At 43.3% G+C, this 27,567-nt stretch overlaps 4 protein-coding genes across 6 annotated transcripts; all 4 read left to right on the forward strand.

The window, feature by feature from the left end:
* The first annotated feature begins 2,994 nt into the window (after positions 1-2,994).
* LOC128877256 (uncharacterized) lies at positions 2,995-4,807 on the forward strand. 2 transcript variants are annotated; one of them, XM_054124409.1, is made up of 6 exons: positions 2,995-3,206; positions 3,311-3,360; positions 3,450-3,509; positions 3,606-3,838; positions 4,304-4,379; positions 4,646-4,807. In XM_054124409.1, the coding sequence occupies exons 1-5, from the start codon at positions 3,141-3,143 to the stop codon at positions 4,339-4,341; spliced, it is 447 nt and encodes a 148-aa protein (XP_053980384.1). In that variant the 5' UTR covers positions 2,995-3,140; the 3' UTR covers positions 4,342-4,379; positions 4,646-4,807. The 2 variants fall into 2 exon arrangements, with proteins under 2 accessions (XP_053980384.1, XP_053980385.1); XM_054124410.1 differs by lacking the exon at positions 4,304-4,379.
* A 625-nt stretch (positions 4,808-5,432) lies between these two features.
* On the forward strand, positions 5,433-14,654 carry LOC128877250 (long-chain fatty acid transport protein 4). 2 transcript variants are annotated; one of them, XM_054124398.1, is made up of 14 exons: positions 5,433-5,734; positions 11,194-11,344; positions 11,425-11,662; positions 11,750-11,978; positions 12,180-12,381; positions 12,463-12,655; positions 12,733-12,876; positions 13,078-13,215; positions 13,306-13,372; positions 13,450-13,540; positions 13,693-13,846; positions 13,916-13,971; positions 14,049-14,195; positions 14,302-14,654. In XM_054124398.1, exons 1-13 carry the CDS (start codon positions 5,616-5,618, stop codon positions 14,145-14,147), a joined length of 1,881 nt encoding a protein of 626 aa, XP_053980373.1. In that variant the 5' UTR covers positions 5,433-5,615; the 3' UTR covers positions 14,148-14,195; positions 14,302-14,654. The 2 variants fall into 2 exon arrangements, with proteins under 2 accessions (XP_053980373.1, XP_053980372.1); XM_054124397.1 differs by having other exon boundaries at positions 14,049-14,654.
* An 84-nt stretch (positions 14,655-14,738) lies between these two features.
* Positions 14,739-23,653, forward strand: LOC128877244 (5-oxoprolinase). The gene is made up of 21 exons (XM_054124388.1): positions 14,739-14,849; positions 14,925-15,830; positions 15,893-16,078; positions 16,140-16,378; positions 16,459-16,621; positions 16,703-16,788; positions 16,998-17,199; positions 17,336-17,596; positions 17,676-17,801; positions 17,883-18,084; positions 18,153-18,505; positions 18,612-18,889; positions 18,969-19,229; positions 21,249-21,354; positions 21,432-21,599; positions 21,679-21,923; positions 22,003-22,114; positions 22,196-22,420; positions 22,512-22,693; positions 23,086-23,245; positions 23,411-23,653. Exons 2-21 carry the CDS (start codon positions 15,666-15,668, stop codon positions 23,549-23,551), a joined length of 3,861 nt encoding a protein of 1,286 aa, XP_053980363.1. The 5' UTR covers positions 14,739-14,849; positions 14,925-15,665; the 3' UTR covers positions 23,552-23,653.
* Positions 23,654-26,372: 2,719 nt separating this feature from the next.
* Positions 26,373-27,454, forward strand: LOC128877254 (uncharacterized). The gene is made up of 2 exons (XM_054124407.1): positions 26,373-26,832; positions 26,899-27,454. The coding sequence occupies exons 1-2, from the start codon at positions 26,485-26,487 to the stop codon at positions 27,181-27,183; spliced, it is 633 nt and encodes a 210-aa protein (XP_053980382.1). The 5' UTR covers positions 26,373-26,484; the 3' UTR covers positions 27,184-27,454.
* Positions 27,455-27,567: the final 113 nt, after the last annotated feature.

Here is a 27,567-nt window from a genome sequence, read left to right on the forward strand (position 1 = left end):
AAAAAAAAGATGTCGATAATTTACTTTACACGCGACGCGCCAATATTCGTGTCACATCGTTGCATTCCTACATATACGATTTCCGTATAAACGAATAAAACATGAAGTAAAGAGCTGGGCTCATACGTGTGACATATTGTTCGGAATATTCAGTTGTCTCGTTTAATACATTTTATTCGTAGGATACAAATATCACGTTCGATGGAAACGTGGGTTACATCAAACAGGATTAATATCGACAAATGTAGCGCGATAAAGGTCTTCGTGCCAAATTGACTGCTTCGCATAAGGGAATGCTCCATCGAAGTATCGATGTCCTTTTGCGCTCCAAATATTGTTTCGGAGGAGTGCACAAGGGTTAAACGCGTTTCCGACGAATTCCAAATTCGCTCGCAGAGTTTCGTGGTTGATGAGTGTTTCGATTGGTCGAGATCCCTCTTTTCCACGGACAATTTTTCACGGCCACGGTTGTCGGCCGGAAATAAAAGCGTAATTCCACCTAGGAATTGATTGCGGACCAATATGCGCCGCAGCAATTTCGACGTGCGTCAGCCATCGAAATTAGAATCGAAGACAAATGGTCGAAGGATCCGTCGAGCGACAACGTTGGTAAATTTTGGCGACTCGTTCCTACCCTATTCGATTATTTATTAGGATCTAATGGGTAACACGTGCTCCTCGTCTCTCTCGTTGCGACGCGCGCGCACGTCGTCGCGTGTATCTCTCTTCCTCGAATTATTTAAACGAAAAACCATGGGCAAAAGGTACTTCGAGGTATTTTAAGGTACTTTCCTCGAGCCTATTCTTCTACGACCTTTCGTTTTAAAAATCGTGCAGCTGATGCAACGTCACTCTTTCGTTTACAATTAATTGGACGCTGGTTACGTCCAAATACGACGCTGGACGTCCCATTCGCTTCGCGCGACGCGAAACGACACGATGTTATGTATAAATACAGCGTACTTTAGCGGTTAAATGAGTGTGCCATGCCACAGTTTGAAGAGCATCGCTCCAGACTGTGCCGCGAGTTTATCAAGTCTAAGAATCGCTTGTCCAGTGGAAGAATCGTTTGGTCGTTTTCCACGAGCACTAAATCACTGAGGAAACAGCATTCAATCGAGTAGGGACGGCCTAAAAACGTATAAGACGGGAGGAACGTCTCTCCCTGTCGGTATATGTGTGCGTGTGTGTGTATAGACCTATTGTACCATTTTAATATGCTATGTAGTATATGCAAACGAAACGTTTTCGACCCCTATGGTTTGGCCCTCTTTATATATTTGATTGAAATTTTCAACAATCTTTCGAGACGGAACCTAATCAAAAATATTACCATTAAACTAAATATCAGAATACACTGCGTGTAAAAACAGTCACTAGAATTCAGCTACGTTTCATTTGGCCAGATGCCAAAGAGCCGTGTAATGATATAAAACAATGTTGCTTTTATATAAAAAAAATAACAATGTTTTTGATTAGAATAAATGCAGTATCTTTTCTTTGAAAAAATTAATCGCCATCATCGGGTTGTGTACGAACAATTTACGGTTCTTATACGGCAACAAGTAAGTAGAAGCAATATAAATTGAAGCTACTCGAGGTTCTGCATATATTTTTTAAAATAATATAGGCTAAATGGCTGTAGAGAATAAAAAAGTGAAACGCTGAGAAAGTTTGAGAATTGCTTTGGAATATTCTTGGAAGATGATTCGTCGTTCCATAAAATATTGGAATTTTTTGTCGTTGTTCGCGATCCCCGATGAACCTCGATATTAACGCAACAGGCCCTCTCGCTCCTCTTCGACCCCTTATGCATTGTCAATCGTTCCATCGTAATCGCGAAGATGCATACTTCAGAACCACCACGAAACCCCGAAAGGTTGGTCTATTTTTATATGCGCAAGCTCGTCTGGCACTTTTCATTGCAATCCGTCATCCGCATGATCAACGTTTTCCGACTTTATAAAAACCGACACCTGGAGCGCGAGGAACTCGGCCAAAGAATAATTTCCTTTTTTTCTCTCGACCTTTGGGCCATTGAAAAATCCTAAGTTTAATATTGGTTTTGAACAGAGTACCTGTACGTTCACACGACAATCAATTTATTTTGCTAACTATCGTATTTTACTGGATATCTGTAGTAGAACTTAGATTTTGCGTGTTTACGTCGAAATAAAAGCAATATGCGCGACAAGTGTTTCTCTACTCTACTCTGTTTACCTAAAATTCATTCTTTATCAATATCGCAGTACATGGAAGTAATTTAAATTTAATCGCGTTATCGATCTAAGAAGAAAACTGCTATAAAAAGGACGCAACGCCATCTGTCACAGGATCGCTCAAGTTTGTCGAGAAGTAGTTTGAGATATCCGCTGGTATATGTCGCGACTAGTACAAAACAAATCTTATTGAAAAAAAGTACATCAGAAAGCGTTTCTCAAGGTGTAGTTTAGTATTAAAACGATTGTAATATAATTACAAGTTCGTTATTAGACGTAGTTTAATAGATTATGCGAATATTATAAATATATCGTAAATGTCGGTAAAGCAGTACTTGGTGGCGGCATCTAGCGACGACAAATGGGAACTATTTCTCGACAAACTTGAGCGTTTTGCCACCGATGGCGCCACATTTCATCTTTTTATACATATAGATATACAGTATTATAGCCGCGAGAAATAAAAGTATTTCACAATTCTTGTTATCATTGCTTGCGAAATACATGGAGGTCCTGTATTCAACGTCTAATATTTACTTGCTAGTTTTAACATTAATATTACTCCTATTGCGAGTCATTATTCCCCTCGTAGAGTTCAAATTGATTAAAATCCATCACAGTCTAAGAAAACTGGGTTTAATCTAAAATTTCTGTACCCTTGGCAGTGACTTTAGGCTTTCGTTAATTTAAATTAACCAAAGCGCTGCGCGCTAATTTGAATAACGCCATCTAGAGCTTTGAAAAGAAGAAGGGGAATTTATTAAAGGATCGCCGTACATCCACGCACATAACGATAAAATGGCTACGTCTTGATTGTAGTATCCGGGTGCTAGAAGCGGTGACCGTGAGATCTGTCCGTTTCGCGGCGGAATTAATCACTCGTTTTACGCAGCACAGGTGACAGGATACCTAAGTGGGAAAATGTCGGCTGCTAGCAAATGGAATTTGTCCAGGGAGGACATACAAACCGCTGCGAAGGACGAAAAAGTGAGTGTTCGTTGCTTGCGTTTACGTTCGCCATGACATCGATGCGCGCTGCGTCGAGATCTCGCTGCGTGGCGGGAATTTTGAATCGATTCGCATTGCTTTAGGAGTTGCTGCTGGAGCACGATAGCGATCCTGATGAAAACATGCTGTTCAAGTGAGTTAACTTACGCGAGCGTTACAAATACAGATTCAATATAAATCTATTACTATACGTATTAATATTTCTTCTTTTTCTTTTTTCAGTCAACCTAGTACATCCACGACGGAGACGAACACGTCCAAAACGGATGGAAAAATGGACAGGTAACTGTGACTTCCGTTTCTCTGTTTTACACCCGACGTTAGAAATATATAGGATTATGATTCCTGGTCGTAAATATGTACGTTTATCGATTCAAGCGTCCGATTGCAAATCCACGAGGTAACGGAAGTGATGCGCGATAACGTTCAGAAGGTGATGGAGCGGGGCGAGAGGCTGGAGGATCTTCAGGAAGCCAGTGATCGCTTGTCCATGGTCGGGGGTGAGTTCAGGGCGGCTGCGAAGAGGGCCCAGCAACGAGCGTGGCTTCAGAACTTCAAGACGAGAATCATTCTCGTCGCCATCACGGTGACGGTCGTCGTCTGCATCATCGGTACATAAGTAAACTCGAGCGTCAGCTTGAGCATGCATGAGTGTATGCGTATTGTTAACAGAATTCCTCTTATCGCACTTCTGCTTTGGAGCAGGAATGCCCGATACGGCAAATATTATTCCTCGGTAAAAGATAAGTTCTAACGCGAAATGAGTCAGCTAAATTGAGCTTTACAATTACAGAGGCTATAATTTACACAAAGGAGTAGTCAAGAAACTTTGTTGCATTTGTAATCGGTTCAACATTTGACAATAGTAGGATTTTTATATCAATTAAAAATCGAGCATTTCCGGTTCAAAGCACTCGGTTGACGTCCGTGCTCACCACACGCCGTTCTTTTGTTTCCCTCTAAACTTTCTCTTTTATTCTCTGGACAATTCTGTTTTTCGTTGCAAATCATTTGTCGTCATTTGAAGATCGTTTTAACGCAGCACACGTAGTCAGATCGACGCGTATCGTTTTCAGTTCTGGACATCATGGTGCTTTACCTGGTACTCAGATAGCGAACACGGTGTAGCGAGCTTCGATCGTTCGATATCAGGTATTCACTAGTTCTCCACTAATATAATTTACTCCGTTTCATTAGCTTTTTTCTTCATCTGAAATTATCACCCAGGCGACGAAGTCAACCAAGTCGACGCGAAATTTCTTTCATCGTACGAGGATTTTATTGAAACGCGCATCTCCTTTCATTCTCTATCGCTTTTCATGCTCCCTCGACGTGCCCAGTCTCGCTTCCATTCTTTTTTTCCCCAATCAACGGACACGTAAACTACGTATACGTATCACTGGCGTTTTATTTTTCAGTATCCATCGTCGTGAAATATTCGTGACCGAGAGCTCCTTCCAGACTGAAATCCAATTCTTTACGAACCAACGTTGTATATTTGTACCTGTCTTTCATGGAGTATATACGTGTATTATAATCGTACGTTTATATAAATACATATCTTATTATTTTTAATCGCACCGCGGTCTCTGCGTCACCTTCCTCCACCTGACTCTAACGATCGACGATATCGTCACGATTGTTCGTCTATATTCCTTCTTTAACCAATTTATTAATATACGACATATTCCAATTATTTACAATCACCTCGACTGTTCGCGATCTTATCTACATTCCTCGTATCCGTGTTAGTTAATTCTCCGTTGTGCTGTAAATTTGTACGAACATCGCGTCGATCGAAAAGCCACGACTGCGCGAGATCTAATCAGCTTTATCAGTAAAAGTCAGTGGATATTGTAGGCCAAAGAACGCGTGCGTGTAAGTTCTTGCCAAAAGCAAAATTGCGCCGCGCTTGATAGCGGTTAAATGCGCAAAGTTCGCGCTCCATAAAAATATCGATAAGAGTTTATGTTAATAACCTATGCTCGCGAGCAGCGCCGTCGATCGATTTAGCGAACCTTTGAAGCTCGTTTAATTCTTAATGTGATACTAAATAAAATTCAAATTTCCAACTATCCTCTCCAAGAAATCTCCGCGGGCTACGCCAATGGATATCAATGACGATCACTTGTACGTTCCACGACACGAGTACGCTTGTACTTACACACGTACACGCGAGCCAAAGGATAACCGTGCGGATGCACGCGTTCGTTCAGTCGTCGTACGGTTGTGGCTCGGTGTGCTCGAACTTTCAGCGCACGGCGAACGAATTCGATCTTATCGTCGGTGGGGTTTCTCTTCGTCGAGCAACGATCTTCTGCGTCGCCGTGTAAACGATCGATCGCGCGCCGATAGATTGATCAGTGCGCGTACGCCTCTCGCGGAGCCATGGGAGCGCACGAAGTGGTGATCGCGGCTTTGACCGTATTTATCGGTGCCTATTTGCTCACCGGAAACCGCCGACGCGTCATTTGCGCTCTCTACAAGACCTTACCTAGAGATGTGCTGTGAGTATCTCGAAACGAACCTTTGTGGAATCTTCCTTCGAACCAGTAATCGATGGTACTTTCCATTCGTACCGATCGTTCCGCTGCGGCGCGCTCCAATTTAGAATCGTGCAGCTTTTGCATAAAATGTTTCTTTAATGCGCACGTTGGGAGTTAATCGAGATGCACGAGTTGCGTGGACCCACAGACACACTACTACCTATTATAAAAATTAGTTTTCTGTTTGTGTGATAGGCTATTATCCAGACCGAATAAAATAAAATCACGACTGTATGGAAATCGCTACCGATATTCGAATACGGTTGCTAACAAGAGACCTACTCTTACAACAGTTTAGTAAAACAGCGAATGTATCGCAGTAAATGAATTTAGTGGTCGTACTTATACTTCTCTTAACTGCGAAAGGGTTAAGTCTCACCGAGTGGTGGCTATCAGAAATTATATACGCCAGCCGATAGCAATCTTGGGAGATAATTTTGTTTTGTCAGTGAAACGATAGGATCGACGTTCGTAAATAAAACGAGAAAGAGTAAAAATCAACTTTCAGAAATGAGAAAAACATGTTCCTTAACGCCATTGATAATCTTTTCCAAGAACACTGGTTGAAGAAATGAATATTTTTATCAAAGGTTTGGTTTTGATCAAATTACGCACAACATCCAGGCCGATAGAGAAACAGGTGTATACGTAAATTTTCTGACAACGAGATCTGGGTTATTACGTGTAACGCTAATGCGCGGAGAACCACGTGTTTACACGAGTTTAAGATAGCGAACGTCCAAAGAAGCGGCATAAATGAAACATTGAATAAAAATTGACGAGAGAACGAGCATTTTTTGTCTCTCGCGATGCATGACACGCGTTTACAGGCATGCTTATAGAAATTTAAACAGATTCTCGTGACCTCCTTTTTCTGTTCAGTCTTACATGAAATGATTTTTATTTACTTCAAGTTCCACTTTCAATGTACGGACTTCTGTATTCCAGAAGCTATACATGAAGTGTTTAGTTTGTATACGACATGATCTTTACCTTATTCGATCAGCTGCCTCTCCTTCCACCTATTTTGAGCGGTTCGGAACAATATGAAATATCGAATCTTCTAAAAATCAAAGTGAAAGAACCAACAAAGGAATCATTGTTTGTTGTAAATGAATCATTATTAGGTAAAATTATTTCAATAGCAAAAATATCCATGTACATTGTTTGATCATAGATAATTCTTTTCATGATATATAGCTACCTACAATAAACGTGGTCACTTAATCGTGTGTTTACTTTTAAGAGTGTACAATGGTCAAAACGTTAAAAATGCGTGAAACGACTTTGCTTTAGGCAGAAAAATATTCAAAGACGTCTGTCTTAAAGGCCATTTAAAATTCCTTTCCCAGAAATTATTTCTTGGCGATATCATTTTAAAAATCATCTCCTTCTTCTGAAATCCGCGTTTTACTCGACTTTGCACAGCGAATCGGAATCGAGAGTCCATCGTCCAAGACGATGCGTGATCAGGTCCACCCCTCATCGATCAATAGCCGTTTAGACGAACGTCTCGATCGATTGAAATAAATATGTAGATGGTTGAGTCACATCGACGCGGATATCGGTTCGGTTTAGTCGACGCCAATCATATGCGCACGGTTCGAAGGAAATCGAACGCGTCTCCTGCGAGACGTAGGTAACTAATTGTTGGTAAACGTTACATAATTCACAGAAGTAGCCAGATGTTTGACATTGATTTTACGAACATGATTTCTTATGAAACGTAAGTTCTATAAATCAATCTCTGTCGATCAAATGCAAATACTACGCTATTACTCCTGTTTTACAATGTTTTCTTTGCTGTAAAATACTTGGTAATATACGTTGTACGTACCAGTTTTATGGGTAGTAAAAATAATTATTTTCGAGGTATAAATAACCAGTTCTGCTGCTTCGTAGAACATAAAAATGTCCACATTAAATCTGTAACATGTTTTATTATGTCGTTACTGGAAGAGTAATTACTGTTGATCTATGACTGTAAACATTAGAATTTTAGTTTTACGTTCGAACTTTAGACACGAGTAAATTAGTAAAAATGTCCTTAGTCAAGACAAAATAAAGTACATCCAAAGTCCGCGTAAATAGTACACAACGGTGTCGAAAATCTTTGGAATGGACCGCTACGCGAGACGGTGACGGACAGCGCGATAAAAATATCGATCAACGTTCAATGAAATATCCAAATTAAATTTTGTCCATCTTCCCTTAAGGACACCCCGGAGAAAATTTCGTCTTCCCTGGCATCTCGGGTATCAATAGCCTTAATTGATACACCGTGCCAGTATACATCGTCCGCGTGTATTTGTTCGGCTATCAGCCTGCACACATTCGTCGGCGGATGCATCTCGTGCATTGTGCAGCTGCGACACGACCATTGTACAGCCAATATGAAGTGCATGGAATTTAAACAGTTTCTTCAATGATATTGATGTTGATCCCGCAATTATACTCAAGAACCAGAGTTGGGCAGAATTTTATGGGAACAACGGATGCCGAACGAGAACACTGAACGGATTGAAAGAATTTCTTTTCCTATCGTTTAGGTTTTATTCAAAGTAAAGAAAGAGTATATGCGAAACACGAGTATGTATCTATATGCTGTCACTAACCTCGAAAACAATGGAATCGATACGAAACGAATTGGATCAATAAAAGCAGAGTAAGAAGACAGACTTTGGAGCAATGAACCGACGTACTTCACGTGTCTCCACTCAACGACGATGTTTCAGAAACATTCCTGCGCGGATAATTAAATCGTTCGGACATTTGTCACGGCATGCTAGTTGAAATGACGGAATGCTCCGATATCGATTGCCATACGTTGCTTGTTTCTTTTGGTTCGACAATTGAGCTTCGTCGGGAAGGAAGATTTATTGCTGGTCGTCAGAGGGGAATTTAATCAATGCCGTTTATATGAAAATGCTCCGTTTCCTTGTTCCACGACTGAGGCTCGTCAGGAATCAATTACAGGACGGCTGCTTCACGAAACGAATGTTATCGCAACATTGAACGAATCAGTGTTAAAAATGACGATTAATGAAAAATCAGTAATTATGTTCAATGAATAATAAATCACTTATTTATGATTACAGTGGTGTATCATTCTTAAGTATTTTTGGTAATGCGTCATCATCGTTCTCATTTTTTCTCTGTAGAAAAAGAGTCTCGTCCCCCCATAGTCGAAGTATATGGAGTTCAATGAGAGCACGAACCGTAGGGTATGGGACTGGTCGTGTAGGTAACGCGGTCGACTGTGGATCCGAGGATCGTGGGTTCGAATCCTCGGCGCCTCACCTTTCTCGTTTTAGGACTCCCACAAGAAGTAATCGCGAACTAATAATAATCACTGTCCGCGTTGCAAGCAAAACTCGTAACGTGCGTGATCGTTATTTGCAAAATTCTCTCTCTCGATGCGAAGAATAAACACTTGAACGTGCGTCCTTGTTCGTGAACGAGTGATGGATACCAACGTTTACATTCCATTAAGCGTTGGTCTATCGCGACTCGAAGAGTAAACGTCTCATTTGCCCTGCGCCGTATTTACTGTATACAGTGCAGTTTCCTACAAGACCACATTTTTTTTTGTCTTGAGAATTTTTCCCTCATTACGGGGGCTTAATGCGAATTAAACAAAGTATAAACTCCACGATTGACAACGATTTAAGCCAAATATCTAATCGGCGTTCAAATATTACTTTTAAGAAAATTGTTAACGATATCGGGTTCTTTTTGTACAGGCAACAAAGAGACATGTTATTTATGTTACGTTACGTACAATTAATTGTCGTATACATGTAACGTCTGGCTTGAACACATAAAACCAAGGAAACGGAATATTGCGATAGTGTCTTAGGAAATGATTTATCGTGGAAAAGGCAATTACACTGTTCGAGATAATTAAACATGCAGCTGCTCAAACCACTTATCGTTCAGTGACACGATTCGTAGCGTGCTTCCAAGTCTCAGACATGCTGTCGATACGGTAGGCGCTTAGTAGAAGTATTCTTATTGCACGGTATTTCTTTCATTTTTGTTATTCGAACCGTGATCCCGGTAATTGCTTTCAGCATAGAGGCCGCGTGGCATTTAAATATAGCTAGATGAGTAATTTTTTTATTTTTAGAAATAGGAAAGTTTTTTCAGGCAGAACTTGTTTCGAGGAATGGTTGTATGATGTATACAGATGCATCGAGAATTTCGCGAGCACTAACGAGTACCAGTTCCCGATTTACACAGGTGTTAACGAACCAACGCCTCGGGGGTTAACGTATCGCAACGAAACCGCGAGCGACGAACCACAGCTGCAGGTTATCCTCGTGTCTCCTGGCACGCAGCGTGCTTCATTATTTTATTTGATTTCATTTAATCACCGTGGAAGCACTGCTAGGGTCCGACCACTGGTGTCGTATGTTCACCGCGATACGAGAGCTTTGACAAAGGCGTAATCGTCCGAGACGGCAACATTTACTTCCTCCGTGATTCATAGGGCGAAGGTGAAGAGAAACGTAATCTTTCAGAAGACGGTACGCGAGAGGGGAGAAGTTCGAATTAAGAGTAACTGGGCAGATTTCTATCGTTTCTTTGTCCTTTCAACAAAACCACTCGTCTCATTCGATGAACGATATACGAGCCCTTCATCGATATTCCTGACAATTTGTTCACCATTCAAGTTGAAGAAGTTCGAATTAAGAGTAACTGGGCAGATTTCTATCGTTTCTTTGTCCTTTCAACAAAACCACTCGTCTCATTCGATGAATGATATACGAGCCCTTCATCGATATTCCTGACAATTTGTTCACCATTCAAGTTGGAGCTTACACGCAGGCTTACCACGAACCGTAGCGAGTATTCGCAATTCTGAAACGTCTGTTTGCGGTTGACGAAAATTTTCAAACGTCTTCGGCTGATAGTGCCGCAATCAGACAAGTGTCAAAGGAGCAATGACGGAAAGGTTGCGCTCGTGTGATACATGTCACGCGCGTGTCGGGCCGCGATATTAACCAATTGATTCCGAAAGGAAACGATGTGACATTAGGGGAGTGTGGCAAGGAGAAGGGAGGAGTTACTATCGACTCAGGCAACATGCTCGAGGTTTTCATCGGTCGTACCTCTATTCGCTTCCCAACTAATCGTTTCATTCAATCCTTTTCCGACTGACCCCTTTCCCATAAACGTGCCGCGCGGAATACATCGAATCAAACCTATTCGAATCGATGTTAATTCTCCTCGACGAATTACCCGATAAGCGCGATCGTTAACCAACCCTCGGACAGTGGAGGGTTTGACGTAGGTTGAAACGCGGAGTCGCGTCATGCTTCGTTGTAATTGCTAAATAGTTACCGAGAAATATATATATATATATGTAAAACAACGATGGGAGAAAAGGGTTGAATAGACGTTTTCTGTCGTAACAGGGGTGTCTACAGATTCATTCGAGTGAATATGGTGTTATGGTGGTGGGAATCGCGAGGGTGGACGGTGTCGAAGGTGTTCACCAATATCGCCACATCTCACCCCAACAAGATTGCTTTCATATTTGAGGACAAGGAATGGACCTTCCGGGATGTAAGTCGTTAACATCCTCGATTCTGACACCCTCGAAGCAGGTACTACATACTGTGTTTCGGTTCTCGAATCCAACACAGGTGGAGGAATACAGCAATCGCGTGGGACGTTACTTCCGCACAAAATCCTTGTCTCGCGGGGACAGTGTCGCATTGATAATGGACAGTTGTCCCGAGTACGTAGGGATATGGCTGGGTCTTAGCAAGGTTGGCTTCGTGGGTGCGCTCATCAACACGAATCTGCGCCAGGATGTTCTGGTGCACAGCTTGAAGGCGGCTAATTGCAAGGCCGTAATATTTGGGTCGGAATACAAAAATGGTAACGTTCAATTCTATTTTCTTGGCGTTTTGTGCTACCTGGAGAGCGCGAAATAAGCTCCGAGGCGTATAATGTCTTTTTCTTCAGTGATTAGTGATATAAGGGAGAAAATCTCGGACTTGCCTCTGTATCAGTGGTTGGACTTGTCGGAGACGCAGCGTTTGGAGAGAGCGACCGATCTGAATACGGAAATCCGCAGCATCGATCCGGCACCTCTCGTCGACGACCTTGCTCTTGGTCCACGTGACAAATTGATTTACATCTACACGTCGGGCACCACTGGGGTGCCGAAGGCGGCCGTTATCACCAACCTGAGGTGGGGAACTTCAAAACATGCATTTCCAATTTTTATCGAATACTTTTATATCTTCTCTTAAATTTTGTAACAGAGATCACAAGTTCACGTATCGTTTTACACTTTACGACTCGTGATTGTGTCCGCGTAAAAAAATCTAAATTATATTTGGAGACATTCTCTACAGTAGAAACATCGATGATTAATGGATTGCGTTTTCAGATTTATGCTGATGTCTTGCGGCGTTTACTCGATGTTAAACGTGCGACCTACGGATCGCATTTACGATTCGCTGCCGCTTTATCACACGGCGGGAGGAGTGCTCGGAGTAGGCCAGGCTTTGTTGAATGGTGTCACTGTCGTACTACGTAAACGTTTCAGCGCTTCCAAATTTTGGCCGGACTGTGTCCATTACGAATGCACGGTAAGTTATCCGAATGCGTTGCCGATCGCACTTGAACGACGCACAACGCCTGAGCAAGATTTTCGAAATTTTCAATTGTAGATCGCTCAATATATCGGCGAACTCTGTCGATATCTGTTGGCCGTTCCGCCAGGGCCTTGCGATACCAAGCACAAAGTCCGACTGATGTACGGAAACGGTCTAAGGCCGAACATCTGGAAAAAATTCGTGGACAGATTCGGCGTGCCGCAAATTGGCGAATTTTACGGCGCCACTGAAGGGAACTCGAACCTTGGTAACTCGACAGAATTCGCTTACATGCCTCGATCGTGAATTCGAAGGAGTCAATTATATCTTTTCGTTTCATTTCAGTCAACATCGACAACACAATTGGCGCCGTGGGGTTCGTGCCGTTGTACGCAGGTTCTTTTTATCCTGTAGGTCTATTGAAGGTTGACGAGGAGACCGGGGAACCGGTGAGAGGACCGGATGGTTTATGTGTACGGTGTAAACCTGGTAAGTTTACCGAGAGTGTGCGACAAGTTACGCTGGACGATGTTATCGAGGTTGGGTAATGTTTGAATAGTTCGTCTCGTTGATTCTGGAGACTTCCTGTCGCGTTACGAGTGAGAGAACGTATTGTGTCTCTCGGCGAATATAGGCGTTTCGTCCAGGACGGTATTCGCTATTATTACCATACGTTCTCTTTTTTTTTAGGTGAACCGGGAGTTTTCGTGGGGAAGATAAACTCGAAGAAGGTAGTGAACGATTTCATCGGGTACGTGGACAGCAAAGCGTCCGAGCAGAAGATCCTCCGCAACGTGTTCAAGAAGGGCGACCGCGTCTTCAATTCTGGTCGGTGATTCGTTAAAACAAAAACGGTCTATTTGTACGACAACCGCGAGAAAACATCCGCGCCATGATTAAAACGCGTTTTTCGAACAGGTGATATTTTGGTTATGGATGAGCTCGGCTACTTCTACTTCAGGGACAGGACCGGTGACACCTTCAGGCAAGTCTTTCGGTCTTTTTGATACCTCGATATTCCTTTCGTCAACGATCATTTAATTTTTATAATTACCGTCGTAGGTGGCGCGGCGAGAACGTTGCCACTTGCGAAGTGGAGGCCGTCATCAGCAATGCGATCGGTTTGAAAGATGCAGCCGTTTACGGTGTCGAGGTAATTGATAGTTAGAGACGAACGATATTTTGTAAGAGACGAAAATATTTCGGACGAGTGCCGATTTTAAATATCGTCCTGATGTTATGATATAAAAAATAGTTAATTCTATAGCGAACAAATTATTCCTGTACACTCTGTGACGTCGATAGATACCCAAAGTCGAAGGCAAAGCCGGAATGGTTGCTATTTACGATCCAAATAATACCCTCAACATCGATGAAATGGCGGAAGCTGTGAAGAAGTTGCTACCATCGTACGCTAGGCCTCTTTTCGTCCGAGTTGTATCAGAGCTGCCGATAACTGGCAAGTTTTTCAATCATCTATGTTTCGAATATGTCTAGATCCGGTAAACGAGGATGTTTGTTACCCTAGGTACGTTTAAGCTGAAGAAGAGGAATCTCCAGCAAGAAGGCTATAATATTAAAACGGTAACGCGTTATTTTGCTTACATTTCTTTCGATTCGCGCGTATTTTAAAGCGAATAAATTAACAATTCTGATTGCAGATCACGGACCCAGTTTATTTCCTCGAAAAGTCGGGTGTCTACGTCAGACTGACGGAGCAGTTGTACAACGACATCATCGAGGGAAAGGTTCGAGTATAAAATCGATGTGCCGAACTTTTTGTAGGAAATGTTTTAAACAGAAATAGGGTAATTCATGTTTTGTACAATTTCTATTTATTTATGGAGCGGACTGAGAAATTCTACCAAAACGGAAAACGTTCAATTGATCTTTCGTTTTTACGAATATTTACAGGATTCTACGATATCCCACTTTTTGTTTAGGATTAATCCGTAGACCATTTATATCTATATATTTACGTTATACATCTTTTTTTTTTCTACGAATTTTGTACTTGGCGCTCAGCGATTCCAAGTACCGGGATAAACTATGGAGTATAGGTTTAAGGAACGCACATTGATAAAATTACCGAAGAAAATTCCTTAGATGCGGGTGTAGATATACCGTGGAAGACAGATTCCTAGAGAATAAGACTTCAAAATATTTTGTAAGCAGAAGTGATATGCACCAACTACTGTAAAGTAACGCTGTAAAATGAAAGTTCTCGTTATAGTTTAATAAATTGTTCTCTGTTAAGAAAAAACCAATTCAAGCCAGGCTATCCTTTCGGAGAACCTTACATTTCGGTCACCCAGTATCGACTACGATGAAACAAAAACACAGTTTGTGCGCAGTCTCCGGCGTCCAGTGACCCCGTTCGTTATAGCGGTATTAACGACGTCCACTATCCAATCTAAACGTTTCGTGGAAGCTGTATTCGATGATCGAAGTCACGATTCGATGTAAGAAATATTTTATAGCTACTGTACAATTTTTGGTAATATACGACAATAAAATCAGATCTCGTTCGTGCCCAGTATGCCGAGTCTAGTGATCATCGTCGTTACCAGACCGACACAAGGACGATAAAACTATCGGTTCGATACAGAAAATATTCTTTATCAAATGCCGCAACGGTTCCGATGGATAACAAACCGTTCGAATTCTTTGTGAACGCTTGACGAAATTATAGTCCGACAGCTCTATTGAATCGCGATTTGCTGTAAAACCGGTTTCCAAAAATATAAACGTAAACAATCCCTCAGGGGCTTGTTACGCCACAATGGGTCGTTCCACGTTGATTAGATAGCACTTGTTGTCGCGACATGGAAATGGAAAAACACTCGCTACAGTGCTGCTACCGAGTGCGTGACGTTGCCGAACGGCAAACGAAATCTTTGTTTCTCAAAATAAACACGATGTGTCATCCACGATGGGAACGCGCGGATATAATTGATACAAACTACTCGAATTGACCGCGCGAGCACGGTTCGTTTCGATTGTAATCGATTGGATCTCGTTAAATTAACTCTCAACGACAGAAGAAGCACCGATCTATCGATCGAACATCGTGCAGTGTACACCGATCACTCTGTTTGCTCTCGCGTTGTTATATTTACACTCTTCAAATCCTTTGGGCTTGAAATCTTATCGAACGTGTTATCGTGCACCGAATTCAACCGATCTGGAAAATTTTCGTCTCTCCCGTGAAACAGTTGCACGCGCGTGAGTTCCGTAGCTCTTTAGGCACTCGATCGTCTACCAAGTAGCGTGGAAAAATGACCGACGGGAAGTTCGAGTTTGCTATAGATCGCGGTGGCACGTTTACTGACGTGTACGCCAGATGTCCAGGCGGCAAAGTTCGAGTGATGAAATTGCTGTCGGTGGATCCCGCCAACTACGACGATGCTCCGCGCGAAGGGATTCGTAGAATTCTCGAGCAGGTATTTTTATCTAACCATTTGTGTTTGTTTATGTTTATTCGTTTGTTTCTGTTTAATTTCAGGAAACAGGACGAAATATCGATGGACAGATAGACGCTTCGACGATCTCATGGATTCGAATGGGAACGACGGTTGCCACGAACGCGCTCCTGGAGAGAAAAGGCGCGAAAATGGCTCTGCTTATAAACGAAGGCTTCAGGGATCTTCTTTTCATAGGCAATCAAGCTCGGCCAAATATATTCGACTTGGTCGGTATTTAAACCAAGCAATGAAAACAGCCGCTTTATGAAGCAACGTTTCTTTTTTCAGCAAGTAGTCACGCCAGAGGTCTTGTACAAGAAAGTGGTGGAAGTCAGGTGCAGAGCGATACCTGCTTCGCCCGATAAGTGTCACTTGGACACCAAACAGTGGCGAAAGGTAAAGGGTTCCACGGGCGAGGATTTGTTCGTCACGCAGGAACTCGACGAGGAAAGATTGAAGAAGGACCTGGAGGAGCTAAGGCAATGCGGAATAGAGAGTTTGTCGGTGGTTCTAGCCCACAGTTACATGTCAGTCATCGTGGAAATCGATTCCCAAATTTTCCAAAATGTGCCAACGCTATTGCTTACTCCATTTTCGTTAAATTTAGGTTCGCTGAACAGGAAATCAGAGTCGGCGAATTGGCAAGGCTAGCCGGGTTTGCGCAGGTGTCCCTTTCTCACGAAGTCATGCCCATGACGAGAATCGTCCCTAGAGGCTTCACTGCGTGCGCTGACGCGTACCTGACGCCCCACATCAAACAGTACCTACAGGTATATACCATTTAGACAATAATTCGGTCGTGTCCGTAGAATAATGCGCCGCTGTGTTTCGAATCGGTAACTGTGTTTCAGGGCTTTTCCTCAGGATTCAAAGACGAATTGAAAAACGTGAACGTACTATTCATGCAAAGCGACGGTGGATTAACTCCAATGAATTCGTGAGTGCAAACTGAATAGAACAGCAACGACAATGGCACGCATTGAAATCGCTGAGAATCACTAGTATTTCACGTTGCCCGTTCACCAACGTATACAGTCATCGACGTGTACCTCGTCATCGATAACCACCGGTGAAATGGCGGCAATAGAGACACTGTGATTTCAATGGAATCGAAGAACAATCAGTTCAATGCGTCTTTTCGTATAGGTTTAACGGATCACGAGCTATCCTCTCCGGTCCAGCCGGCGGTGTTGTTGGTTACGCGATGACCACTTATGGCAAGGAAACCAATCTACCCGTGATTGGATTCGACATGGGTGGAACCTCGACCGACGTCAGCCGCTATGGGGGCGGCTACGAGCACGTGTACGAAAGCACTACAGCAGGCGTCACGATTCAAGCTGCGCAGGTACTCCAACTCTTCGACAAATAATTTCATAGAAAATTCAATCAGAAAGATCTCCCGTCGACCAAATAAATTCAGTGTTGATCAAAACGGGGGCCGATGGTTCGATGTTCTCAAACGTAACGAAACTGGGTTGAAGTTGGACGTGAACACAGTTGCGGCAGGAGGTGGATCCATGCTTTTCTTCAGGTCGGGTCTCTTCGAGGTAGGACCTGAGAGCGCAGGAGCCCATCCGGGACCCGCATGCTACAAGAAAAACGGTCCTCTAGCAGTCACCGATGCGAACCTTGCTCTGGGAAGGCTGCTGCCTGAATACTTTCCAAAAATTTTTGGCCCCAATGAAAATGAGCCCTTGGACAAATCGCGTACGATGGAGTCATTCCAGAAGCTTACAGATCAAGTATGTACACGGCGATCGATTGTCTTTTAATTAAGCTATTGGAAGCGAGTCTTAATGTTATCGAAACTCTGGTTTATAGATAAACGAATTTCTAGCGAATGAGGAGCACAAGTCGAAAGGCAAGATGACGATCGAGGAAGTGGCGATGGGATTCGTCAGAGTTGCCAACGAAACAATGTGTCGACCGATACGTGCTTTGACGCAGGTATCATTTCTACTTAATTTCTGCGTGTTCTCGTATAAAATTAGTTCTCTGAAATAATACTCTGTCATTGTATCGCAACAGGCAAAAGGCTACGACACGTCTCGCCACGTGTTGGCGTGTTTTGGAGGTGCGGGAGGGCAACACGCGTGTGCTATTGCACGCTCGCTGGGCATGGGAACTGTTTTCGTTCACAAATACGCGGGAATCTTGTCGGCCTATGGAATGGCGTTGGCAGACGTCGTAGAAGAAGCTCAGGAACCCAGTGCGGAAGTGTACGAGAAAGGTACGTTTCCTCGAAGAGATCAAAAAAGACACTAATCTCGAATATTTTAAAACGATCGAACTGTCTAGAATCATTCACACGCTTGGATGAACGTCTGAACATCCTCGAGAAGAAGGTCCGAGGAAAGCTATCCGCGCAAGGATTCACGGACGCTCGCATAATCACGGAACCATTTTTACATCTACGTTATCAAGGGACAGACTGTGCCCTGATGTGCACTCCGAGCCAAAGGAGCGCCGATGGCACGCGACACGGCGACTTTCTTACTCCGTTCCTGGAAAGGTATCAGATGGAATTCGGTTTCACTATGCCGAATCGAAAGATTCTGGTGAACGACTTGAGGGTGCGAGGAGTGGGCAAGACCGACGTGGAGGAAGACTCGGTTCTATCGTCGTCTAACGAGCCTCCGAAGATGGAGAAGGCAAGCGAACAGGAAAAAATTATTACCAATGATGAACTTTTTCCTATTTTTTGAAGCTTGAAAAAGGCTGCAAATATTTATTCCCCGTCATCTTGATTCATTTCAGACCACTATGGTGTACTTCGAAAATGGTTATTTAGAAACCAAAGTGTACAAATTGGAACGTCTGTCGGCTGGACACGCGATACACGGACCAGCTATTATAATGGACAGCCTGAGCACCCTCCTGATTGAGCCCGACTGCACAGCATCGATCACTTCTCGCGGCGACGTGAAAATTACGATCGGTCAAGGTCTGAAGACAGAGGTTACGACCGAGTTGGACGCCATTCAACTCAGCATTTTCTCCCATCGTTTCATGAGTATCGCCGAACAAATGGGCAGGTAGATTAGCGATAAGATGCATTTAAGAGAACCTTGCGAATCAGAGAGTATCATAAATTGGGAACCCTCCTTATCGAAGGATCCTTCAGAGAACCTCCATCTCCACGAACATAAAGGAACGTTTGGACTTCTCCTGCGCGGTCTTCGGTCCTGACGGAGGGCTGGTCTCCAACGCGCCCCATATACCCGTACATCTGGGTGCTATGCAGGAGACCGTGCAATATCAAATGAAAGTCTTCAAGGGTGAATTCACGCGGGGCGACGTGATCCTCGCGAATCATCCTTCGGCTGGCGGCTCGCATCTTCCGGATCTCACTGTCATAACTCCTGTGTTCTACAAGTACTTATTTCTCCTTCTTTAATAACTGATAGTAAATTTCGTTAAGAGTAAAAGTAAGGGTAACAGAGATTTACTAACGATTACGGTAAAAAAATCTTATAATTAAATCTTTTAAGCTTTCATTTATTTCGGCAGGATGAAGAGTTATGACATTTCGACGTACACGAAGTGCCATTCCTCTTGCATTTACACTTCAGACCCTCGCATTTCAAAGTGCACGAACACTTAAAAAGAGAGCGAGCAGGCGCAACTGTTCTTGTACCAACAGTCTTGTCTAAGGGTTGTTTTAATCTACAGAACCTGTCTTGTACTTCTACAACCGTGTCCAAGACGGACTGGGCACCACCACTTCCAGGATCGTTTTCAGGGATTCTGTCTGTTCTTTCGGTTTGAATGAAAAAAGAATCGAACGGTTCTTCTTTTATCGATTCGAGTTCTTTCATCGACACATCCGAATCGGTTGTCATCGAGTCTTCCTGATACGAACCGATACGAGTACTCGGAACTGTTGCACTTTGAAGATAGTCATCGTTTTCGAACGCGTGAATATCTTCTGTCGTATTTTCTAGATCTTCCTCGGACTTTATAAGCTGCAAGGTTTTATGTGGGACGTTAGAACGAGGTAGCTCTTGGTTAGGTAAGCGTCCAAACATAGCTTCGTAAGGAGTCCGCTTGATATCAACGTGGAACGAACTATTCTTCATCATCTGAACGAACTTTAAACCTTGACTCCAGTTGGGCGTATTATTTGCCTGCATCCAAGTAACGAGCATGTTTTCTACGTCCTGAATCTCTCCTTCTCTCTCTTTATCGTGGATTATTTTCAAGTTGGGCCAGAAGTTTTTCAAACTATCCATAATTTTGTCGACGTACTCTTTACCGGTGTCGGATTGCAAAACAGACGGTGGGCCAAAAAGTGCGAAGATCTCGATGATATTTTCGCATACCTCGTCTGCTGTTTCCGATTCGAGCGGTTTAAGTATAACGAATTTCGTCGACCAGTCTTGATAATGTAGTATAAATTTGTAGTCACCGTCTGGATGCGACCGAAAGTCGATTAAGTCTACTTGACATCTAGAATTGAATTCCTCTAACGACATCGGTTTGACAAACGCATTCTTATGTTTACATTTTTGCTTCTGCTGGCACGGCTCGCAAAGATTGAGGAAGGTTTGAACGTCCCTGTAAGTTACATTCTGGTATCTACTTCTCAGTTGCTTCATCATTCGGTCTCTCCCGCCATGACCAGTTGTAGTATGGGCATCGTTTAGAACGTCGAAGAGCTCCTCGTCGTACACGAAATATTTGATAGTACCGGGTTCTTTGATAGGCGATATTAACCTGTCGATTCCATTCACTTCCAGCACATCGTAGCGTTTCAAAAACTTGTACTCGTTACCTTCTTTTCTACTCTTTCCTTTCACGCTTTTCACTTTATTAATTAACCGCAGGTATTTGCCTTTGTCCATGGACACAGCATTGAATCGAGAGTGCTCGCGATCCTTCCTGAGTTTGTCGTAAAATAGATTAAACTGACGCATTTTTCGAATGAATCGTCAAAACAGTCCTTTGAAAAATCTTTAATAATACACCGCAATTGTTACTTTAACTGTAACGGATAAACCGCGGCTGCGCGTCGGTGTTCATATTCTAGAACGTTCGCTAACGATGAGAAGCGGAGGTACCGTTTCACCAGTGAATGTGAGCAGATAATACCGTGTAATGCACATACACTGATTACTTTAGTGGAGGTGTACATTCACTAGGAAAGGTTTCCGTTCACTGACCACCCGCTTCCATTCTAGCATGTTCAGGGTGGGGAAATTAAATGGGAACACCTGAATATCTCTGTTACCTATGGCCGCATGAAAGCACTACTTAGGCTAAAATCTCACTGTAAGCAATATGCGGAAGACGAGTTTTCTGAAAATAATTTTTTATATAATAATAATTCAGCTCGCTGTTTCTTTTTCGGTTAAAATTATTATGCATACAAATTTTAAATACACATTTTTGCAGAGACGTGGAGAAACCAGTTTTTTTCGTGGCCAGCAGAGGCCATCATGCGGACATAGGAGGCATAACACCTGGTTCTATGCCACCACATTCAACAATGTTGCTTCAGGTGAGGCAACATTGAACGTGTCCTCGACTTCATAAAATTTAGACCAGTCTTCATAAACGGATCATACTTTCTTACAGGAAGGAGCGACTTTCAAGAGTTTTCTATTGGTACACAAGGGCGTATTACGCGAAAAAGAACTGACGGAAGAACTAATGGCTCCAGGATTGATTCCGGGAAGCTCCGGGACCAGGAATTTGTCTGACAATCTCAGCGATTTGAAAGCTCAGATTGCAGCTAATCACAAAGTAATTATACGGTACCAACGTCCTCTCTTAACAGCAACGAATTTTCGTTTTCCTACAAATTTTTCAATTCTTTATACAGGGTTCGCTGTTGGTGAACGAATTGATCGATATATACAGTCTCGAAGTCGTCCAAGCGTACATGGGTCACATTCAACGCAATGCAGAAGTCGCGGTGAGGGACATGCTGAAATCAGTCGGGAGGAAGCTTCTTGCAGAAACCGGAAGTACCAGAGCAACCGCAGTGGACTATCTGGATGATGGAAGCCCGATTAAATTTGCTTTAAGCATCGACATCGAGAAAGGCGAGGCACTCTGTGACTTCACGTAAGAAATCCTTTAATTGTTTCGCGCAGATAATTAGCTAGAAAAAGACTGCAATTTTAACGAAGTATTGATACCGAAGTGGTACCGGATACGAAGTGTGGGGCAACTGTAACGCACCTCGCGCCATCACTCTTTCAGCGTTGATTTACTGTCTGAGGTCAATCGTTGGCCGAGACGTTCCTCTGAACCAGGTAGATCAGAAATTTTCTAGAAAATCCAGGTTCGTGTACGACTGTTGTTTAACTTTCTGCGTAATATTTGCCTACCGTTAGGGTTGTTTGGAGCCCGTCGAGATAGTTATACCCAAGGGATCTCTCCTGGATCCGTCGGAAGACGCAGCGGTGGTCGGTGGCAACGTCCTCACTTCTCAACGTGTCGTTGATGTTGTTTTGCAAGCTTTCGGAGCCTGTGCTGCGTCCCAGGGTTGCATGAACAACGTGACACTGGGCACCGAAGAATGGGGATACTACGAAACTGTCGCTGGCGGCAGTGGAGCTGTGAGATGTCTCCTTGATATGCGCTAATTTTGTTTTCTGTATCCAATTTCATAATCGTACTAAGAAAATTGTTGCCCACGGAATTAAAAAGGGTCCAACGTGGGACGGCAGAGGAGGAGTACATACGCACATGACCAACACGAGGATCACCGATCCAGAGATACTGGAACTTCGATATCCGGTTATTCTCGATAGATTTTCCCTTCGTCCAGGAAGTGGTGGGGCTGGTGCTCACCGTGGTGGCGAGGGTGTCATCCGTGAAACAACTTTCAGGTAATTAAACGACTATTATGAAACTGCGTAGAACGACTCGTAATTGCACATCGATACTATTAGACGAAGAGCTGGCTACGAAAACCCAGGAATGATAAGGTGGAGCGAAAATTTGTATCTAAAAACACTCCTTACTAGATAACAAAGAGCATAGCGTTTCAGTCCGAAGGCGAACCTAGACTTCAATAGCTTTACGCGATTTCTACAGTTAAAAACTATAACTACGCAAAATTTCAGGGTTGCACTCAAAGATTTTATTTTGATTAAAAATTAACATGTTTGACCGCCCGCCCACGCTTCCAGCTCCGGGAGCGCCTTCCGGCTGCAGCGCTATGGTCTTTGTTATCTAGTAAAGAGTGTTTTTACTATAAGACTATATGTCTTCATTGTAGGGCTCCCATGACGCTGTCTGTGTTAACGGAAAGAAGGGTGCACAGTCCACCAGGTTTAGCGGGAGGATCGGCTGGACAATGTGGACGAAACACTTTGAGAAGAGCTGACGGTCGGAAAATCAATTTGGGTCCGAAAACTGCTGTACCAGTGTATCCAGGGGTAAGGACCACGCCAGGATAACTTCGTCCTTTCACCGTTTTGCTGGAAATGCCAGGCCAAACGGCAACTGACCGATAGTCGATAATTTCAAATTATTTAAAGGAAAGAGCTAAGGGTGAACAAGTCCGCTTACAAATTTAACAAATTATATCTGTCTGTCCATAGGATACATTTATCCTAGAGACTCCTGGCGGTGGTGGCTACGGTCCGCCAGGTGTAAAGGTTCCGTTAGCGCAAAGAAATCCCCAAGGATTCATCGAACGTGGAAGCGTCTTTGAATACCGAAAAGCGCAAGAGTCTGTCTAATTGTCGACAACCACTCAACGACGCTACTTACCAAGAAGAGGATAAAGCACAATGTTTCTATAGTTTTGTTGAACAAGAATAATAAATGTCTCTTTTAACTCTACGAAAGGTTCTTCCCATTCCCTTCCTTTCAAAATTCTTCTCAGAATAACCAAATAACTTAAACGTAATATCAAACGAGAATATCAAACGGTTTCAATTGGTCTTCCATTTAATTTGAAATGTCTTGATGAATAGGAAGCGACGGGTGAATCGAATTTACCGAAACTAACATCGATTTGCCAGCACGCTTCATTGGGCACACGATGGCTCCTGTCCCATTTCCGGTCGCTGTAATTGCTGGCCGAAATATCGCGACGCTGTGAACACATACAGCTTGAAACTTCCGATTACATTTCCATTTGCCCAGCGGCACGAAACGCTTCTCTTAGATGCTTTTATTGTTCGCGAAATGCAGGTGCTTTCACATAAACCAGGGGCGGGATGGTTCGCTTCCTAAATTCCTCGCAAGTGCAATTAGTGTACAGAGAGTAGCAAAAACATTCGAATCTCCTCAAATACTGAATTCAGACCGCTGATATTTTCGCAAGACAAATAGAATCCTTGTTGGTGAAAACGTACATTCGTGGAACATCGATATAAAAACAAATGTCAGGTAAACAAATAGAGAGGTTCGAAAAAGCACAAAATGAGATTTATGAAACATTTTATGAAATTTGAATCGGTAAGCCGGTTTGTATATTCAAATAGAAATTTAATATATACCGTTTGCTGATGTTTAATTTATAAACGGTAAAGATACATAATTAATAACGGGAACGTGACGGCGCGATTTCTGGTATAAACCGTATTTGATACGCGAGATTTATAGAAAATTATTCGATACCCTTTCTTCGTAACCATTAAATGCAAATGCTAGGGGAATTGTTATCGATGGGAGCCGACGCAATATTGCGCGAAAAAACGAACGAGTCGAGCTCCCATTCTTGTGGATTTCCGCACAAGCAGAGGACTCCTTTGTGCTCCGCTCTTTTCACGACGGAAGACGCCCAGGGTAAAGGAACTCCAGCCGGCGGGGCATGAAAATGCAACACGGCACGCGACGTGTTACGGTTCGTTCACAATTAGCTTGTCTGAATGAACGACTGATCCTGGCGGTTGTACGTGATGGCCAGCAAAGGACCAGGGGCCCCGCTAGTAACGCTGCTTTCGCCGAGGACGAGCGCAAGCTTCCCTTGCCTTCGTAAAAAAGTGTCAATTACGACCCACAAGGGGCTCTGATTGAAAAGATCGGAAGAGACTGACGCGAGGCGGAGGTATCTGTTTTCACGGTTATGATCGGACAAAATTCTCATTTAGATAAGACTTTCGAAATACGAACGAAAGATAGATTCGGTTGATTTTCACCGCAAAAAAGTTCGATTATTTCAAAGTTACTCGAACTCTTACAGGTGTACGTCACCGTGATTTAAAAATTATAAGAATCACTGCGCTCAGCGTGTTTCAAACTGCAGCCGTTTCAGTTCATCGCGGGAAGGCCCAAGGATCGAGGACACGTACGTCGCGTTATGATCGGGAAACGATAAAGTTTCGGCGAAAATTTTACGAATGCCCCGGCTCCCGCGAAAGAGGTAGCAGAAAAGTTGCGTGAAAAACGACGATAGTTCGTGGAAGTTTCGCCTTCGTTCCTGCAAACTTATATCCTTCCAGTCGATACGGACGCGTGCCTCGCTCGACAGTAAAACCGATGCTCGTTTTTCCAGAAATCCTGCTGTCGTTGTAAGAAAATTTCGTACGGAACGACGAGAAAATATTTTCAAACTAGCGAATTCTAGCATCAACTGCTGAGAGTTCTGAACGGTGGCGGGGCTCGAGGCTGGATAGAACGTCAGAGTTGAATCGTTTCGAACATGATTCGATGAGTCTCGATCGGATGTGAAATTCTAATAGGCATTTCCTCTCGAAGCGTCCTCGAGATGTCACGTAATTTAACGGACAGGACCACCTGTGTTTAACTAGTCCGTCGACGATTGTCGATTCCCTAAAATTCCATGTATCCATCAACTTCCTCAAACGATCTCGTACGCGTTCTGTGATCGTGATCAGGACGCTGCCAGACTGTGCAAACACCAATTAGCCGACGATCGTGCCGCAGGTAGTAGCTAATTACAACTTTCAACGATATTTTATCGTTGAAACGATAAATCTTCTCGAACACATGTCACGGGGTGTGGCTATATAACAACGATTTCGTACATCGGTTCATTCGATTCGTATCGATCGAGAGTACCAATCTAAGATCAACATGGAGTTCGCGATATCCCGAGTGCTTCTTCTAGTTACGTGTTATTCCATCTGCACGTTCCCAACGATCTACTGCGACGAACAGACGTTCCTTGATGGCGCCAACGGAAATTCCTTGGACTTGGAATCGAGTCAGGAGAACTCGTTTCCCCATAGACGAGTAATTACGCCTAAGGACGAAACTATCAGCCATTCCTTTGACAAACTTCTGCGACTTCTTCGGGCAAAGTTCCACCAGGTAAGACGTCTTTCTTGCGACAAAGAGCGTTAATTATTTCTGCATGCTGTTTTCCATTCGTATCTTCTTTGCGTCAGGAAATAGAGATATATTCGAAGGATCATTTTACATTCTAAATTTATTGGAAACATACGACTGGTTCAGTTTGTCTTCTGGTTTAATAAATCTCAACTCGCGATTGCATAAAGATGAAGGAAAATGCATACCACGAGTTTCGGGTTAACAACTGGAGAAACGAGTAGATATTTGAACGTCCGAACTATTTCAGAAACCCATTGTACCGTGGAACGAGCAAATATCCGGACGTGGCGAGACGCTCGACGCCTCGAACGAAGATTTAGGCGATGTACGACCACTGGTCCACCGCCCTGATTCAGACATTACCGGTTCGATGAAGAACGGTACCGAAGACAGCCCTTTGGGCTCTCACGTATTAAATCGGCGATCGGTGACCGCGTTAGAAACGAAAGAAGACGAGGCTCGACACAATGCACGTGCTTCTGATTCCGTTGAACCGTCCAATCCGAACGACAAACCTAGCCCCGATCCACGAACCGATTCTTCGTTCGTGCCTTCTCCAGTGGATCGTTACGAGGATCAACACTCCGCGATCAATTCACGCGAGCAAGAGGCCGACACTGAGGTTAACTCATTCAAACCTTACCACGGTTTGTCAGGGGAAAGAAACGCGAAAGATCGATCTGACAGCTATAGATCACAATCCGACGAACAGCTTCCGGTACGTATTACGTAGGCGATACTAAGATCACGATATTTAAAATATGAACTGAGTGGCTTCTCACAGATGCTGGACCTGATACGAAACCGACGTTTCGAGAACCTCGGATTTGGCTTACCTGGGCAACCCGTCAGGAAGCTAGTTGACTTCGTGATGAACAGACTGGCATTGAAGCCTACGAGTTCTAATGTGAATCAGCAGACAGACTCTAGATCTCCGAGAAATTTACTCGAGCATGCTAGGAGCTTGCTACGCGACGTCAAGGGAAACATAGAGTCTGGAGTATCTGGTATGCACAAGGCAGTCGGGCTGGGCAACTTGTCTGAAAATTCTAACACGGGAAGATCGTGATCTCCTCTTAAGTTTAGATAAAATTAATGGCACGTTACAAATGTATACGTTATTTTAATTCATAGGTAATTCGGTACAAATGAAGAACGCTATATGTATATTTATCTTGTAACAGTATTGTTTCATCTTACCTAATGTTTTACTGAAATAAAATACGCGAACGGCGGAGTTGGAAGTTTCATCGACGTTTGTGTTGTCTTAATCTCGTTCGGATAAGTAAACTGTCGGGGGGATCGACGAACTGGACATGTATAAAAAGAGACGAAGAACCGAGGAAAACTGTCGAGCTTAAGCTATCACGAGAACAGAGACGGTTTTGAAATAAAACCAAGGAAACTCGAGGGATACTTTCGCCGGGAATGAATCGCGAAGGATCGAATTGTG

Source organism: Hylaeus volcanicus, chromosome 5 (genome assembly GCF_026283585.1).
Source record: "Hylaeus volcanicus isolate JK05 chromosome 5, UHH_iyHylVolc1.0_haploid, whole genome shotgun sequence".
NCBI classification, from domain to species: domain Eukaryota; kingdom Metazoa; phylum Arthropoda; class Insecta; order Hymenoptera; family Colletidae; genus Hylaeus; species Hylaeus volcanicus.